The sequence below is a fragment of the Nomascus leucogenys genome, chromosome 21 (genome assembly GCF_006542625.1).
Source record: "Nomascus leucogenys isolate Asia chromosome 21, Asia_NLE_v1, whole genome shotgun sequence".
Lineage (NCBI taxonomy): Eukaryota > Metazoa > Chordata > Mammalia > Primates > Hylobatidae > Nomascus > Nomascus leucogenys.
In genome coordinates this window covers 70646531-70664870 of record NC_044401.1, presented here as the reverse complement: position 1 = coordinate 70664870, position 18340 = coordinate 70646531, and the positions used below count along the sequence as shown (strand labels likewise).

The window sequence follows — 18340 nt, the reverse complement described above, 5'->3', positions numbered from 1 at the left end:
TCTCATCTGGGTATTTTGAAAAGAATTCCAAGTGAAAATATATCACTTATGGGAAGTATCTTCCTTTCCAATATGATATCTTAGGCAAGTTGATAATTATTTTCATGGTTTAAGTAGTAATTGATGACATTTTGGGGGTTGGAAGATTTGTGGCAAGGAGGACATAGATTTTCATCAGATGTCCTTGCGTCCTTTCCTTGCGAGGATTACTGATCTCTAGTCTTCACATGTAAAGTGTTGAATTTATTTACTAATGTTATTAACTGAATCTATAGATAAAGAGGTAGTTTTGGAGCCAAGTAACCTGTTGATGTAAAGTCTATTTTACCTTTTATGATTACCATCTAGCACCTCCCTCCTTCCTGGCTGAATTCCCTGTCATTTTAAGTAGGCAGCAATTACTGGTTTGCTAAAGAAGCCAGCTCCTACTGCCAAGGATCCTGTTAATTATCACTCTATCTCTAATTTAGCCTTCCTAGTGTTGAGAGAAGGTGCACGTAAGCGTGTGGCAGAACGTCTGCAATCGCATGTTTGTAATAATCTCCTTTCTGAGACGGTTCAGTGGACTTAATGTTCCGCCAAAGGGCCGAGGCGGCCCTGGTGAGTGTTTTCAGCTCTCTTCTGTAGCTTGTTTGGTCAGTAGAGTTTGGTGTGATTGTCCTCTCCTTTTGCTTCTGACCTGAGTAAAAGCTAATGGTTGGCATTAATCTTGGGAATTCAGACCTATTCCGCTCCATCTCTGAAGTCAAATGGGACACCTTGAAAATACTTCAGTGGTTTTCCCACGAGCTGTTTTCTCTCTCTGTGAAAAGGAAACCAGGGAATTGACTCTGTGCCTGTTTTCAAGAAGGTAATACAGATGATAACCAAAGTACCTCAGTTTACAGGTTCTTATATAGCACTTTTTTTAAGGGATGTCAATCTTTATATCATATGAGATCTTTGGCTCTTGTTCGTAAATGGCTAGATTGCTTTCTGTTTGTTTTCAGAAATGTTCAGTTCACTTGTTTCAGTGAACATTTTTTCAGAAGTTCCACTGGATCATTTGATTAGGTTTGGAGTGCTTATGCTTCCTTTTCCACTTTTTATGTTATTTTTGGCAATGTTGGTATTTGAAGCTGTAGAAGTGATTCACTGCAAAGTGCATTAATTTTCCACATTTCCAAATGCGTTTTCCAGTGGTCCCCAAATTTCTTTTCCTCTTCTCAGATGATTCTGCAGTTGTCCTTCTGTCATTCTGCTGGCTCAAACATAAATGCTGATGTCACTGAATTTCTTAAATTACAGCTGGTGGGGATTAACAGAAATTGTAAAAGAATACCACTTCCTCATTTTGCTATTTTCTTGACTAATTATTGTCTTTTCAAATACTGTAGGAACATAGGGATTTGAAAATGAATTATTTGTCTTGCAGTTTAAACAGCAATTTTCCTTTTCCTTTTTCTGTTATACTTCAAAAATAATGTAGCGCTTAGGATGCTTTTCTGACGTGCCCTTTAATAACCCCGGACAGAGGAGTCTCACTCCTGATTTTGCACTTTGGACTGTCTTCTACCCTGGGTGAAGGGTTTTGAATACTTCCCTTAAGTAAGTTTCCTTATATAGAATATTTTTACTCAACAGTTTTTCTCCAACTCAAGGCTGGTACTGGTATTATGTGAAAGGTCGTGATTAATTTATTTGTTTGTTCAGAGCCTTTGCTCCTTTGAGGAATGCTTAGCTCTGTCCTCATCATTTTCTTGTTTAGGATCTGTGTTATTTGTGACAATTTTGATTGCTCCAGCCCTCTACACATTAATTTTTCTGGCTTGCCTCTCCTTGTTCTAACAGTGGGAGTCTGGGCCTCAGGCTTTCTTATCGCTTGTTTGTGGTTTGAGTGGTGGTTCCATGAACCTTTTCCTGGGAGTCCTCTGGGCTCCTGTGCTGGACGCTGGAAGCCACCTGGAAGTGTGCACACAGGGTGGTTGGGTGCCGCTGGGCGGTATTGATTGAACTGCAGTCCCGTGGAAACAGAAATAGAAAGGGTTCAGCATTCGCACTTTCCTCTGGTGGCATTTTTGCTTATTTTGTGTATTTAGAAAAGGTAGCCATATGCAAACTGCTGACTTACTATTTTCCCTGGAATGGAAACCATTTGGATTATTTCAATGAGTTTTAGCGAAGATTTGTTTGTTCACAGTATTAGTTTTGTTTTCTGGTAGCCTGTTTAGAATAAGACCAGAATGTGTCTTTTTACTTTATGGAAATGAGTGCTTACTTGGTGTTTGGAATTTTGCAAACCAACATGAATTTGAAAAGTCATATGTTTATTCCAGAGTCAAAATAGAAACTCTTTAGTGAAAATTATAGATATTTCCATCTTGGAGCATTTACTTTCTGTGAAAAATTTTTTTTTGACAAAATTGTTTAAGATTTCAGAGGAACCTCTTCTCCTGGTTAATTTTCCCACAAATTAATTTCCCTCATTTTTAAAAAGAAAAGTAAGTTTAAACTGAAGAATTGCAGACCAAGCTCATATGTGCTGGAATATTTGCTGTAAGCTGGTGACTGATTCTTTGCTGTTATCTTTCATAAGAGAGTGGATTTAGTTTAACTGTTAGTAGTTAAGGTTTGGATTAGGAATACAAATATAATTTCCTTACCGTAAGACCTATTAAGCACTGGTTTGCATTCCTGAGGATAAGTTATGATTATTCAGTCTCGGGGAAATTTGTATTATAAGATCCATATACACTTAGCCAACATTTCCTTCTAACATTGCAATGATAAGTTCTTTTAATTGAGATTTTGGAATGGTATAGCTATCTGGAAAATATTTCAAATGTCATTGTGGAGCTTTTGGTTAAATGTGAGTTTTAAAAGTTTGATAAATAGAATAAAGAGTGGAAAGGAAAAATAGTTATGAATTGGTTGAATTGTTTGGGCTATGAGTTATCTTTTTAAAAAGAGATTTTATGTTTGTGTAGAAAATGTCACTAAATATAAGAAAATGGAAGTTTAATAGTTGAACGAGGTAAGAATTGGAGATATCATGAGATTGTAATTTAACTGGAGTATGTATTAAATGAATTGTATATTTTACTAGCTTGGTGACCATGAATGGTTTTGTTTATCATTTTATCTTCCTTTTCTTTTCTTTCTTTTTTTATTTTTGAGATGGAGTCTCTTTCACTCAGTAGCACGATCTCAGCTCACTGCAACCTCTGCCTCCTGGGTTCAAGTGATTCTTCTGCCTCAGTCTCCTGAGTAGCTGGGATTACAGTTGTGCACCACCATGCCCAGCTAATTTTTGTATTTTTTTTTTTTTTTTTTTTTTTTAGTAGAGATGGGGTTTCACCATGTTGGCCAGGCTGGTCTTGAACTCCTGACCTCTAGCGATCCGCCTACTTCAGCCTCCCAAAGTGTTGGGATTACAGGCGTGAGCCACCGCACCTGGCTTCTTTATCATTTTATCCTTTCCCAGTAAATATCATCCTGCTGGACCTTGTATTAAAAAAATGTTGAATCAATGAATGAGTGAATGCACGTTATGGGAGGCCTGGTTGCAGACTCAGCTGTGCTGCTACCTAATCATGTGACCCTGGGGATCTGTCTCCTGCTATATACAATGAAGGCTAAAGATGGGATCAGGGATGAGTATGTGGGATTGTGTTGCTCCCTCCTTCTGCTGCAGTACGGTAGATATTGCCAACTGTCACTTCGCTCTTTCCTGTGAACCCGGGAGGAGCCTTGGGCCCTTCTGAATTTAGTGCTTCAGGCTCCCATGACTAACTGTAGATACAAGAGTTAAAACTTACTGTACCTTCTCCTTTTGGTTTTGGTCCCTGAAGCCCAATTACAAATAGGCAATATTCTGTGATGTTTCTTGGTCAGCAGATGTTCATTTAAACAATAGCGACAACAGCATGCACCATTATCCCTCCATTCAATAATTTTTCTGGTAGATTTAGCAGATATATTAATAGATAGAATTTAATGAATGGGTCTAGACAGTATTCTTCCAGTGGAGTAAGATATGAAGATAGAATTAGATTAGCAGAGTTTTTCACTTTTACTCTCTAAAGCACATGTCTCCATCTGGGGCACAATTATGGAGCACCTCCTGTATGCCAGCACTATGCTATTGATAAATGGCCAGCCTATAATTCATGGACTCTGCCTTCTTGTAACTCAAAGTGACGTAAGTATGATGCTAGGTCTGTAATTATTCCTTTAAAGACAAAAGATAGAGGGGCATGTGATCCTGGCACTTTGGGAGACTGAGGTGGGTGGGTCACCTGGGGTCAGGAGTTTGAAACCAGCCTGACCAACATGATAAAACTGCATCTCTACTAAAAATACAAAAAATTAGCTAGGTGTGGTGGTGCACACCTGTAATCCCAGCTACTTGGTAGGCTGAGGCAGGAGAGTTGCTGGAACCCGGGAGGTGGAGGTTGCAGTCAGCTAAGATTGCACCACTGCACTCCAGCCTGGGTAACAGAGTGAGACTCCACTCAAACAAAACAAAACAAAACAACAAAACAACAAAACTAAAAACAAAAAATGATTGTCAAACAGATGAGAGGAAAACATTCCAGGTAGACCGAGGCATGGAGGTGCAGCATAGTGTGGCACTGAGACAGTCTAAGCATGGAGTGTGGCTGGAGCACCAGGGAGCGTGGCCAGCTTCATGCAGAGGAATAGTGCTCTGGCTGCCAAATGAAGAATGGGTTGGAGGCTGGCCAGGGCTGGTGTCACAGAGGCCAGTTAGGATGGTTCCAGCTGAACCGTCTTTGTGAGGAACGATGATACACATGCATTGTTCAGCCCTGAAGATAGGTTGTGATTGCAAGAGGGTAAAAACCTTGTTAAAGATTTCAAGGACAGTGAGGACAAAAGTAAGGCTATATGTAAACTGCTTACTGCTGACAATAAAGTGACACTGCTTGTTCATTTCTTTGTCGTGTAGGTGGATGCTTGTTCTGTACCAAGCACCTGAAAATACAATCATGTATAAAGTAGACATGGTCTCTGCCCACAATCAAGCAAAAAGAAAATGATTGATTACTAAGTAGTCTTTATAAGGTGCATAAGCAAATTTATTAGGGTCCATGCTCTCCACAGATTCCCATTCTTTCGTGAAGTTAATTTATAGTCTGACAACATGTTCTCTGCTTTCTATAGGAAATTTTGGAGGATAAAGTTAGATAAGAAGATAAACCTCAAGGTCTGTGCCTTATATGGAGCATGCTTCCGTGTACACACACAGACACATGCTCACATACACACCTTCCTCCCCTAATAAAAGACACCTGTCTTCACTCCATAGCTAGACAAGCATCTAGAATAAGGCGTATGAAGATTCCCATAAGAAAATCTGCTCCAGGAAAAGTTCTAGATATCTTCTCATATTTTCTGAACATGATATTTTACATGGAAGAATCCTGGCTGTTGAGTTCCTGATCCAAGAAGAAAAGTCTTCCGTACATAATTTGGCTTTGGTGGCTGCTGCAGATTAGCCATTCTATCTGTGTTCCAGGTTATTACCGGTGTTTGGAATTCGTGTGCAGAAGCAAGAATTTGCCTTGAGGCAGCAAGACTGGTAGACGCTAGATAAGTGGCTTATTTTAAATAGATGTTCTGGTACAGAAATGGCAGTATCAACAAATTCCTCCTCCTAATAGAAATCTGTTTTTTTTTTTTTTTTTTTTTTTTGAGACGGAGTCTCGCTCTGTCGCCCAGGCTGGAGTGCAGTGGCGCAATCTCGGCTCACTGCAAGCTCTTCCCGGGTTCACGCCATTCTCCTGCCTCAGCCTCTTGGAGTAGCTGGGACTACAGGCGCCCGCCACCACGCTCGGCTAATTTTTTGTATTTTTAGTAGAGACGGGGTTTCATCGTGGTCTCGATCTCCTGACCTCGTGATCCACCCGCCTCGGCCTCCCAAAATCTTCCCCACATTCCCTATCCAACCCAGAATCATTTATAATAATATGGAGTCAAAATTCAGCTGAATGGGTTTGATACAAATTCCTAGGAAGCCATTGTAAGTTCAAGCACAGTGTTTTAAAGATGAAGCATTCAAATTCGTTAGGATGGTAAGTGCAGCTGATGTAGGTGGGGAGGGCATGTGTCCCATTTTGCGTGATTTGGAGAGGCAATAGCCTGTCGAGACTAAAACTCTGGAGTAGGACTGTTCTAGGTTTGAATCTCAGCTGCACCGATTGGTGGCTGTGTGAGTTTGGGCAAATTGCTAAGATTCTCTCTTCACCTGTAAAATGAGGCAGTGGGTAAGCATGTAAGTCCTTTGTTAAATTTGCCAAGGTTTGAGTCTCTGTTGTACTACTGTATGACATTGAGCAACTTGTTGTCTTTGTATCTTGGATTTCTTATCTGTAAAATAATAATAATAGTAATAATAACAATAATGATGATGATAATAATAATAATGGTCCCTACCTCCTAAGAATGTGGCAAGAATTAAATGAGATTATGCACACATTGGGTTTCATCTTGGTAATCTGGCACCTCATTAGCACTCATATCTTACTCAACTATTTTTCCTACCATCATTATACTGAGCTTTCTAAAATATTATTATTTTTTGACTACTTATTTTGTTCTTTCTGAAAGTTAGGGCTTCACAAAGTATAGTCATTGCTGTGTGATTTCTTTTTTTTTTCTTTTTGATACGGGGTCTTGCTGTGATGCCCAGGCTGGAGTACAGTGGCTATTCACAGGTGCAATCCTACTACTAATCAGCGCGGGAGTTTTGACCTGTTCCATTTCTAACCTAGGCCGGTTTACCCTTCTTTATGCAACTTGGTGGTGCCCTAGGAGGTCACCATATTGATGCCGAACTCATTGCACTCACCAGATCAGCAAAGTGCACTACAGCCCAGAACTCCTGGGCTCAACTGATTCTCCTGCCTCAGACTCCTGAGTAGCTGGAAACACAGGCATGTGCCATTGCCTTTTCTTTCTTTAAACTGGAGACTCAATAATGCAATTTCTGAATTTGGGGCAGAGTTGCCAGATAAAGTCCAGAATGTCCAGTTAAATTTGGATTTCTGATACAGAATAATTGTTTACTATAGCTTTGTTCCAGATATTTCATGGGATAGCTAGACTAAAAAAAATTCTTTATTCATCTGAAATTCAATTCAACTGGGCATTCTGTATTTGCTAAATCTAGCAATGCTAGTTTGGTAGTAAAACATACTCCTTTGCCCTCTCGTTCATTTTTTCACTCAGATGGATATATGTGGATGCTTATACAAACACAGTGAACAACATCCTTGGGGCATAAGTATAGAAATAGTTTCATAAATTTGAAAAAAGATTTCTTAGTATCTCTGGTAAATCTACCTCCTAATTCCTTCTACCTATGTAAGCCGTGGGACCATCAAATTGAGATTATGTTGATACCTGAGTATATAATATGATGTTACTTGAAAATTTTGAAATGTTCTAGTGTTGCTTTTACCTAAAGGGAATGATTAATGGTGACACATTAATGGGTAGGTATGCATTCCAGAGAATCCTGAAAGCTTTGTCATTTTTGAAGGAAATTACCTCATTACTTTTAGAGTCACCTATCCAGCGTAGGTTGGTTCCTATGGTTGACTTGGTTTTCCAAGTAGGAAAATAAACACTTCAATGGTTAGGTTAATAACTTGGAGTGATTTCCTTGTACTTAACAATTCAAGTTAATTTTTAAGTGGGATTGGTCTTTAAGCTACTAGACTAGTTGGAGACTCTGAGAGAATTGCATTCTAAGAGTGAGATCCTTTCAATTCAATCAGCATTTACTGAGTATTGACTGTGCAAAAGCAACTGCATATGAAGAGAAAGGAATTTAAAGTGTTTGGAGTTCCTGCTCTCAAAAACCTTAGTGTTTAATGGAGCACAAAAGCAAGAAGCAATTATGACAAAAGGCAAGATAAATAAGGTCAGAACTGAAGTCTAGTAAAGCTAGGTCCCAGGATGGTTGAATGTAGGAAGTGGTTAAATCTGGAGGCCAAGTAGAGTAGGAATGGCTTTTATTAGGACAGGTTTCTTTGAAGGTAATATGTGAGAGAACTATTCAATGATAAGAATGATTTCATTTGGGAAATGAAATGTTCTAGGTGTGGAGTTAGCATTAAGAAGTACCCGGAGGTGGCCACATTTTGAAATGCATGTGTTACTTAGACATGACAAAAATATATACAGCACCACCGTAACTGACCGCAACTGCTTCTCTCATGTGCGACTGTTTATGATCTAGAATTTCCAGGTCAGAAACTTGATTTTATGTAGGTGGACCTGGATTCATTCCATGTTGGTTTCCTAACTATTTATCGTGCACCTGTTGTTGCTATGTATGAGACAGAGAGACTTGGGCAACATTTAGGAATTCTTTCAGGTGGTCACTTAAACCAACTGAAAGTTACTCGTTCAAACATGGGATTTTTTTTTTTTTTTCCTGAAATGAACACTTCCAGTGAGTTCTGATTTAAATTGGGCAAAATCAACAGCAAAAGAATTCCATGAGAAGCATCTTGTCCGGCACTCTGACTTTGAGTATTTGCTTAAATGACTTTACAAGCCAGCTTAACTCATTTCCTGTTGGATGACACTTGTTTATTAGACTTGGCCCAAGTCAGAGTTAATAGCCTTAATGGTTTTGAATGGTCCCAAGTGATTCTCCAGCAGTGTGTCATTAGTGAACGGGGAGGATTCTACAGATAGGATGCAACACACACATAGCTGCTTCAGCCATCATAGATTTAAGAGAAGACCTATAGCCCTCTTAAATTTAGCTATGGAAATAGAGAATACTGGAAAGTAAGCATTACCATTGCAGTAAATGCTAAAATATTTTTCAACAGTTCTAGTAGTTTTCTGTTTTTGTTTTTTTTTTGAAATACTTCCATGTGAAATTAATGCCATTTAAAAATGGCACCAGCATTCAGAACTTGAATCATCCCAAATTCTCTAGCAAATGAATTAAAATGTGACATGGGGTTCATGTTGATTAACAGATGTGTGTAGAGAATTGGATTGGGTAGCCTGCCATTGCGATGCATGCTTGATGCATGAGAGGGATTGCTAAGATTGGGAATGGAAAACTTTTCTGTGTTTCCATTTACGTGTGTGTTGAGCTGTAAAGCTCTAAATTAGACTGGAAATTGGTGATACATTTAGAGATCGTTGGTTTTTAATTTTCATCAATTAGGATTGATGTATGTCTTTTAAGTTTGGACAAGTTGTTCTTTGTGGATGTTTTTGCTATTTCTGGTACTGGTGGGGTAAGAGAAGCCTGGATGCAAACCTTTATTGGGTTCTTAAACATGAAAGAGCATAAACTGCTTATGTTAGTTTGGGTCTGGTTGAATATTATTAATTTTTTTTCCCTGGTGGCCAGGCCAAATATTATGTAGTTTTAATATCTACCCTTGGTTCTTACTGCCTTATTTTTGGCCACTCTTAATATCTTCCTTTACATATCTGTCATTAAGTTATAATTGAAGCTTCATGTTTTATATTTAGAATGATGCATGGAGGCTCAGCTGTGCCAGCCATTCAGACCTAATGGCAAATGTTGGTTCATGCCAGAAAGTTTTTGAAATCTAGTCTCTTTTTGGGATGTCCAATCTAAGCAAACCATCCTTTTCTGTCTGAAGCTGAGGGGCACAGGGAAGCAATTTAGAAGTGATTTCCACTTCTGTGCATGTGAGAGCATCTTGTTTCTGATAAAAATTATTTACTTGCTAGTTCACTCTTTAACCCAGAGAGTCATGCAGCCTTAAAAGGGATTGCTTTGACAAGTCTTTATGTCACTTCATTCCTTAGTTTACTGACTTTCATGCAGAGTATCAGTGAGTGTCAGTTAAAAGTGGGTACATAGTGATAGTAGATGACACCCATGCCACCAGCTGCTTCCTATGGGCTGCCAGATGCTAGCAAACATTTCACAGCTCTTGAATTCTCTGGATTTGGGCCACTCTTGAACTCTATCCATCAATCCATACAACCACTTATTGAGCTAATATTTATTGAGGTTTTACTATGTTTCAGGAAGTTGTCTAGGTATGAGGAATACAGCAGGGCACCAAACTGTTGAAAATCTTTGTATTCATGGAACTTACATGGGCAAGCAGATATAGAAGTAAATATGTGAATGAGTAAAATGCATAATATGCTAAATGCTGGTAAGTGTTATAGAGAACGATAAAGCATGGATGGGTTTGGGGTGACTTGTAATTTAAAATTGAGTGGACAAGGACTGCCTCACTGAGAAAATAACATTTGAGAAAACACCCAAAGAAGATGAGGGAGTCATGCCAGTATTTGGGGGCAAAGCACAGCAGGCAGAAGGAAGAGAAAGTACATAGTATCTGGACAGGAGTGTGTCTACTTCAGCAGCAGCATCATGGCCACAGCGGCTGGACCAGGCTGAGCAAAGTGGGGAGTTCCAGGAATGGCAGGAGGTGGGGTTAGTGAAGGAATGGGATTGGGGCAGACACTGTAAGGGTTTGTGAAGACTTTGCCTTTTACTCATTAAAAATTGGGAGCCATTGCAGATTTCTAGCTAAAGGAGTAGCATGATCTGATTAATTCAGGTAGCAGCCCAGTGTGGTGGGAGAAAACAGGGGTCTGTGAATTTGGAGATCATGTAAACCATGGCTTTGTCACTAGGTAGGGGCAAATAAATTCAGCGTCCTTAGCTTCAATTTTATTCCTTCTTATAAAACAATGCTTGTGGGTTGGATAATTTTTCATGACCTTCCAGATTTTGATACTGTTACCCTGGATTAGTTGCCTTCCTGTGAGTATTTCTTGTGTGTCGCTGATTCATTTCTCCTTGAGTATGCATAGCTGGACCACAGATTTGTAAATTATCTTTCTGCACTTTATTTACTTAAAAAATTTTCCGTAAACATCTCAAATGGAAAACTATGAAGCATTAATACTTTTATATATTGATGTTAAAGGTTGCTTGAAGACTAAATGGTAAGCGTAAACAGATTATAAGCTTTATCACTAGCCTTAATACTATTTTTTGTTATAGAAAATAGAATTGATTTATAGAGTATCACACTGAGCTATCAGTTGGGATACAGTGATAAATAAGACACAGCTTCTTAAGGAATTGAGTAGGAGGAGAGATTCCTGGATAAGACAGTACCTCATAAAGTATTGTTAGTGGAGGAGACAGCCCTGGTTAAGACAGTACCCTACAAAGTGGTGTTAATGGCAGAAAAGAGGGCCAGAAGCCATGACTAGGTGCAGGCCCATGGGAGCACAGGCAGACTAATATTCGGGTGCATCTTCACACCAATATTCTTTAAAAATGTGTAATATTTTCAACAACCAGTTAGACCTAGTGCCACACATGCTAGGAGGTGCCAGAGGCCTGGCAGGCTTTCTTCTACAGCCCTGAGCAATTTGGCTCTGCCCCAAACTTGCATCATGATGTTTGGCACACCAAGGTCTGGTAATTAACTCTTATTAGAAGATGGTTTAGGGACCATCTTTTATTATTCAAGAATGTCCTTTGGACATCTTAGTCCTCTCCCTTCCACCAGAATATTTCTTCTACTTCCTGTGATGTTATAATGCTCCTTCTAGACTGGTACCCCAGGTAGCAGGATGGCTAGTCAGTTTCTGGTATTTCCTCTGTGGAGTAGTACTGCTTTAGTCTTACCTTGTCTTCAGGCCTCCAGTATGAACTCTGCTGGGAGTCAGGTGGAGCCCTAGTCATTTTATCCACTGACACAGTCTATTCCTTGTGTTCTGTTAACTGGCTTCTTGGGCAGCCTAGGAGTATTATAAGTTTCCAGGTCAAAGATTCTGGAAGCAACTTTCCAAGAGGTAAGAGGGCTGCCACTTTCCCAGACTGGCCCTTCAACTGAGGCTCCCTGTGTATGTTGGGGAATGGGGTGCTAGAGGCCTTGCTGCTGAGGAAAGTTACCATGGTTACCAGCACCGTGGCTCTCAGAAGGAGGAGGCTGGCATGTTAGCACCTCAGCTGTCCTGTGGTAATGCTTAGGGGGCAAATAACCATGCCAATGGGCATTGTTAGAGCTGGAGGGGAAGCTGAGGCTCAGAAGGTAAACCTGGAAACAGGAACCAAGAGCCCTTGACTTCCACATTGCATTGCTTCCTTTCAGTTATTTTACACCGCAGGCCTTCACACACATTCTTCCTGCCATCTTGAACATTTTCCTGCCATTCTTCTGTTTTCTTTCTACTCATCCTTTAGTCTCCACTTAAAGGTTACTTCCTAACCCACCTCCTTGCCCCTCATCTGAATTAGGTTGCCATGCTTTTCTTTTATGGTTTCCTAATCTTATCCTTCATGCTGCTTACATAATTATTCTATATTATCTGTATGTTCAGTGTTTGTTTCCCTACTCCAAAGGGCCAAGGAGCACAGCTGTTTTGTTCTCCATTTTATTCTCCGAGGTTAAGCCAGGCTCTGACACAGATAGGCAGTGTATGAGTCCATAAGTGAAAGGGTAAATGACTGAAAAGAAGACTGGTTTTCTCTCACCTATTTATGTGAAATGTCTCTGCCTGTCTCAGCTGAGGGTTACAACTGTTATTGGTTTTGTGTATTATTGAGGATGCAGAAGATGTGATTCTTGTCTCTAACATCACCAAGTCTGTGGCCTTCTGGAATTTTATTAAGGGTTGTCTCTGCAAAAACCAAAACCCAATGATACACACAAATCAGCATTCTTTAATTGGTATAGGCTTGACATGAGGGGCTGTGATTTGTCAATTTATTTTGCAATATTTGCACTTTTATTTCTTAATTCTGCTTCCAGAAATGAGCTTTAATGCCATTTGGATCCCCCATTCTTTTTATTAAAAATGAATAGAGAAAATATCACTTTTGATTAATAGGATTCATAATGCTTTTTTGGAGGGATTTGTTTTGGCTTGTGTAATGGAACTTTTAGGAGGGTAGGCATAGAAAACTGACTGGGACTCTTTGTGGAAGAAAGAGCAGAGTTACCTACTGTGTGTAAAAAAGAAAAGCAGTAACAGTAGACTTTCTTTATTTCTAAAACTAAACTGCCCTAATTGTTCATATCAAAAGATGGGCTTTTCCCGAGCTCGGTTGGCATTTTTAATTTACAGAGAAAGCGTGCATTGTTTTGTAGTGTGCATTGTGGTTACATTGGCTCCCAGAAGATTAGCTCAAAGGTATCTATGAATAGTCACACCCTAAATTATATGAACTGAAGAGTTTTAAAGAGGTGGAAAATCTGATGCATGCTATTTCCCAGACACTCATGCCTTAGGAAAATAATTCGGGAAGTGGGAGAGTGAAACTTAGAAATGGCTACTTTATATTCACCAGCGTGGCACTTGTTAACTGTGTGACCCTAGGCCACTGAATTAACTTCTGTAAGCCTCCGAATTGTAAAGTGGAGATAAAAATACCAGCTACCTTCAGAATTATTGTGAGGGTTTCATGAGATAATATATAGAAAGTGTCACAATGCCCAGCACATTATAAATGCCTTATAGATAGGGGATAGTACACTACATAGGATAATAGTTAAGGACACAGACTCTGGAGGGCCTGGCTCCTGAATCCCGGACTTGCACTCATGGGTGGGGCCACCTTGGGCTAGTTACTTGACCTTTGCATGTTTGAGTTTCCTCATATGCACAATGGAGATAGTAATAATACCTGCTACGTAGGGTTATTATGAAGATTAACTGAGTTAGTATGTGTCAAGTGTTGATAACAACTTGTGGTTCATGGTAAGTGCTATATATACGTTTGTTGTTGTGATTAAGAAGTCTGGGTCTTGCAGACAGATAGTCTGCAAGTTCTTGAACCAGACTTTATAATGTACCAAGTATGTTGAGCTTCAGTTTTCTCTTTTTGTAATATGTGGATGATTCTAGTTATGATGTCAATTTTCATGAGAAATCGGTGAGATAATGCATATGTAAAGTGTTCAGCAGAGGGTTTGGAACATGGAAAATACTCAATACTCATAGCAAAGACTTTTCTTGTAATTGCTACTACCATTATTATGATTATTTCCATTATTTTTAGTCCTACTACGAATATGCTTCTGGCTTATATAGAACTTATATTCGAAGATGAATTCCACAAACACTGTGGAAATGAAAAGGATTAATATGTAGAAAATAATGTTGAGAGTAATGTTACTGTTGGTGTGTTTCTATAAATAGAGCTGTTTGAGCAAATTGAAAAATATCCAGTAAAAGTCTTATAATCATGCATTTGCAATTTTGTAGATCACAAAAGATCAGAGTTAGTCAGGGTCAGTGTTGGGTGGACAGTTTTATATTCATGGAAAGTGACTCATAGGAAACATCAGGAACTAAAATTTCCAAAATAAAAAAAAATTAAAAACTCTTCATATAAACTGTGTTTAAGTCAAGTCTATTTCCTATCTTAACTGAGATTATGTTCATGGAGTAAAGTTTTGACATGGTCTAAATTTCAATGTTATATCTTGTTTGTGGCATCACTGGAAATAAATAAGTCCTGATTCCAGTGATGGTAACATTTTCCATTTTAGTCATTTGGGTCATTGTTGCTACAATATCCATATTTAAACCTGTGTGTTGTTTTGCAATATATCTTTAAGTTCAACTTCCTTTTTTGTTTCAAGTGAATAGGGAAGAAAAAACAGTGATTATAATACAGAGTGCAAATGATGTTTGAGAAAAGCAGGGCTTTGAATAGCGTTGGTCCTGAAGTCCTCTGTGTTTTAATGAAGGGTGGGAGCTTGCATTGAGAAGTCAGGTGTGCAGAGAAGTGCTAATGGTCGCATCAAGGCCTGGATGTCAGATCCTTTCAAGTCAAAATATGGGAGTGCTGATGAAATTCCTAGATTATATGATCTAAAAGGACAAGTCAAGTTATCCCATCAAAAATATATGGGGGAACTTCCGCTAGGCATGTGCATATCTCTGATAACAGTATGGCATGGTTGGAAGATGGGAACCTGGAAGGGAAGATAAATTCAAGTTCAGTATCACTGGGTCCATAGAATGAAGTACTTTTTAAGCCATGGTAAGAAGGGTGGGCTTTATTCGAAGGCCAATAGAGAGGCATGGAAAGGTTTTAAGTGGAGGGAGGGCATTCTATTTGTGTTTCTGAAAGATCACTGTGGCGGTGCCACAGAGAATGTATTGTAGGAGACAGTGACAAAGAAAACCAATAAGGAGCAGCGTAGGCAAGAGCTGGGGTCGCTCTGGACTTGCCTGTGGAGATGGAGAGGAGGTGGAGCTGAGAGATATCAGGGAAGGAGAATCGTAGGGTGGGTGATTCGTTGGACTTAAGTGGTAAGAGAGAGCAAGGACAGAAGGATGGCTTTTAGATTTCTTACATGGGCAGGTGGTTAGAACAATGGTGCTGTTCATGGAGATGAGGCTCTTGGTAGATAAAACAGATTGGGGAGGATGAATATTAATTCTTCCTCCTATATGTGGTATAGTAGATGGATGTTTATGGGGTATAGTAGATGAGTATAGTCATTTGACTGTTTTAGAACGAGTCTGGTTCTTGGGGTAGAGTCTGTGTTTCAGTCAGGTTTGTGTTTTCAAGCATGAAATTAAATTGCCATTTAACAGTTATGTAAACAAATAGGGATTTATTTATCTCCATACAAGAAGCCCAGGGCTCTGTAATCACTGCTGTTGTTTAGTGGCTCCATGACGTCAGAACCAGCATCTCAGTGATTTGTCTTGACTTTTTTCTAATATTTGTCACCTCATGGTTGCAAGATGGCTGCTGCTCCTCCGGGCATCACAACTGCTTTAAGAAGAGTGTAAATCAAGAAGGGAGAACAAGCTATGATTTCTTATTAACATATACAGTATGAAGTGTGCTTAAAGTTTGACTATATTTTTCTTAGATACCTTCTAACACATATAGCTTTGAGTAGTCTTTAAAATATGTTAAATACATTTTTTCCCTGATTAAAATTCTCAGCTTGCAAAAACCATTTTTTTTCTCTCAGATTTATTCCAAATCTTCCTTATTACTAAATTCTCAGTGGACCTCTTTGGGTTTCGAGCAAGTACGGAAAATTCCATTTGGTGTTCTCCAACTGATATGCAAGTAAAAGCAGGGAATGTATGATGGAAAATGTCATACCCTTTATGATGACTTTTGATCTGTGAAATATAATTATTCTGTTTAAAACTACAGAAGGGAAATGTTTATTCACTCTTTTTGAAGGTAACATTATTTAGGGTATCATAAAGTGCAAATATTTGTCCTTTGCTGCAGTTTGATTCAAGATAGTCTCACCACCTAATGTTTTCAGAATTCTGTTAGTGACTGTTTTAGCTAACAGTCATTCTGAGGCATAGCAGAAGGTGCAGAGATTTTTGGAAAGAGACATCTCAAGTGTACCCCGATGCTGTGTGATTTTCTTTAACTTCTCTGAACTGGTTTGTTCTGTGAAATTGGGTGAAATTGGGATAAGAGAAGGAGACAGTCTTTACATCCTTACTACAAACATATACAAAAATGCCTCTGAAACAAGGGTGGCTATGACACACTGAAGGTGCAAATTAAATATGGTGGGGTGTGGAATAGGGAAAGATTAATTTCTGCTGGGAGATATTGTGAACTCCATGTTGGAGAATGCAGAAGATTTACAGGATAATGGAGGATGGCCCCAGGCTTATCACACACATGTAGTGTGCAAAGTACGTTAGAAATTTTCAGGGATTTACTGTTTTTGATAAAGGCCAAAATGAGAAGACCCTTGAAATTCTGGCCGAGTGAGCTTGAACTTTCTTCTGTATGTGATGGGGAGCAACTGAAGACTTAAAAATTCACAGAAACTTAATGTTGATAGAAGTGAAATTTGTGGGTCAAAAAATATATACAATTAAAATTAAAATTTTGATATAATTATAGTTAACACACAGTTGTGAGAAGTACTGAGATATCCATGTATCTTTTATCCAGTGGCACCCAATAGTAACATTTAGTATAATTCACAACCGGTAAATCAACTGAAGTCTTTTAAAGGGAAATCGATGATATGCTGAAGTCTGTGTTAAGTGGGTGGTCCTAGTAGCTGTGGACTAGAATGGATTGCAAAAAGAACATGGAAGCTAGGACACCTTTGGGAGGCTCTTGCAACAATCTAAGAGTAGGGGCATAATGATAGGATTGGGAAGAAGGAATATTTGGCAATATGGGGCTGATAAGAGAAGTTGATGCTCTGTGTAGTTGCTCAACAAAGAGGTATTGAGGGTCAGCTGTGTGCCATGCATTCTGATAAGTACTATAGGGGTTAAAGGATGATCTAATAGAGACAGGGCAATGCAACTGAAGGAAAATGGGCCACGTGGAAGCTATGTTAGGCTGGACAAGACAGTGAGTTCTGTCTAGAGGGATAACTACTATTCTACCACTGGTTGTTACCATTTGTGACTATAGGTCCGGTGTGGCTGGTATTTTGATTTCTTAGATGCCAGAAATCTAAATTTCTTTGTGAAATCTCCCAATTTTTAAATGTTACCTAATATAAAATTACGAAGAAGGTGCATGCCAATGAGCAGTCATCTGTGAGCTAGATTCACCCTATGGGTTCTTTGTTTTCTTGATGGAATGTTTAGAGCTTACTTCAGTTATCTATTACTGGGTAAATTAAGTGGCTTAAAGAGATAACTGTTTTATCTGTCATAGTTCTGATTATTGACTGGGGAGCAGTTTTCCTGGTCTAGCTTGGGGTCTCTCGTGGAATTGCCGTTAGATGGTGGCTGGAGTTGGAGACATCTTGAAGCCTGCCTTGGGCTCTAAGATGGCTATAACTTTCTCTTTCTCCATTGGTTTCAGGACCTCTTGTGGCCTCTCCATGTGGCCTTTCTAGCAGGGTAACCAGACTAATTACATGTTAGCTCAGAACTCCTTATAGATTGTTTCAAGAGGGAATAAATAGAAGCTACTAGTCTCCTTAAGGGTAGGTCCAGAGTTGCTAGCACATCCCTCTTGCCACTTTCTATTAGTTAATGCAAGTTGCTCCAGCCCAGATTCACTGCGGGAAGGGACTGCACAAAGCATGAATGATGGGAGGCCTTGTCCATTGATGACCATCTTTGGAGATGATCTACCACTGAAATCAAGATGTCTAGATATTGGTGACACTGTTTATCAAAGGTAAATGAGGGACATAGCAAATTCTCCTGTTTAGCATTCATGTTACTTTGAAGTTTTTAGAAAACCACATAATAGTAAGTTTTTTTTTTTAATAGTAACTGTGATTCTGGAGAAACCTGGTTGTTAATACAGTGCCTTCCTTTGGAAGCATAATTCATTTGTAGCTATTTGGTGCCCAGTTCGTTAAAAAATAATACT

General features: G+C 39.1%; 1 protein-coding gene across 3 annotated transcripts in view; it reads left to right on the top strand.

The window, feature by feature from the left end:
* Positions 1-18340, top strand: part of MITF (melanocyte inducing transcription factor) — a 235129-nt gene that overhangs the window by 23741 nt on the left and 193048 nt on the right. Inside the window, exon 1 of one of the 3 annotated variants that reach the window (XM_003264879.2) lies at positions 719-850. The exons of the other annotated variants lie outside the window; for them this stretch is intronic. Within the exon in view, the coding sequence (XP_003264927.1) occupies positions 750-850 (101 nt within the window). The 5' untranslated portion in view covers positions 719-749. Of the gene's footprint in view, positions 1-718; positions 851-18340 lie in introns of those variants that run through there. 3 annotated transcript variants of the gene reach the window in all.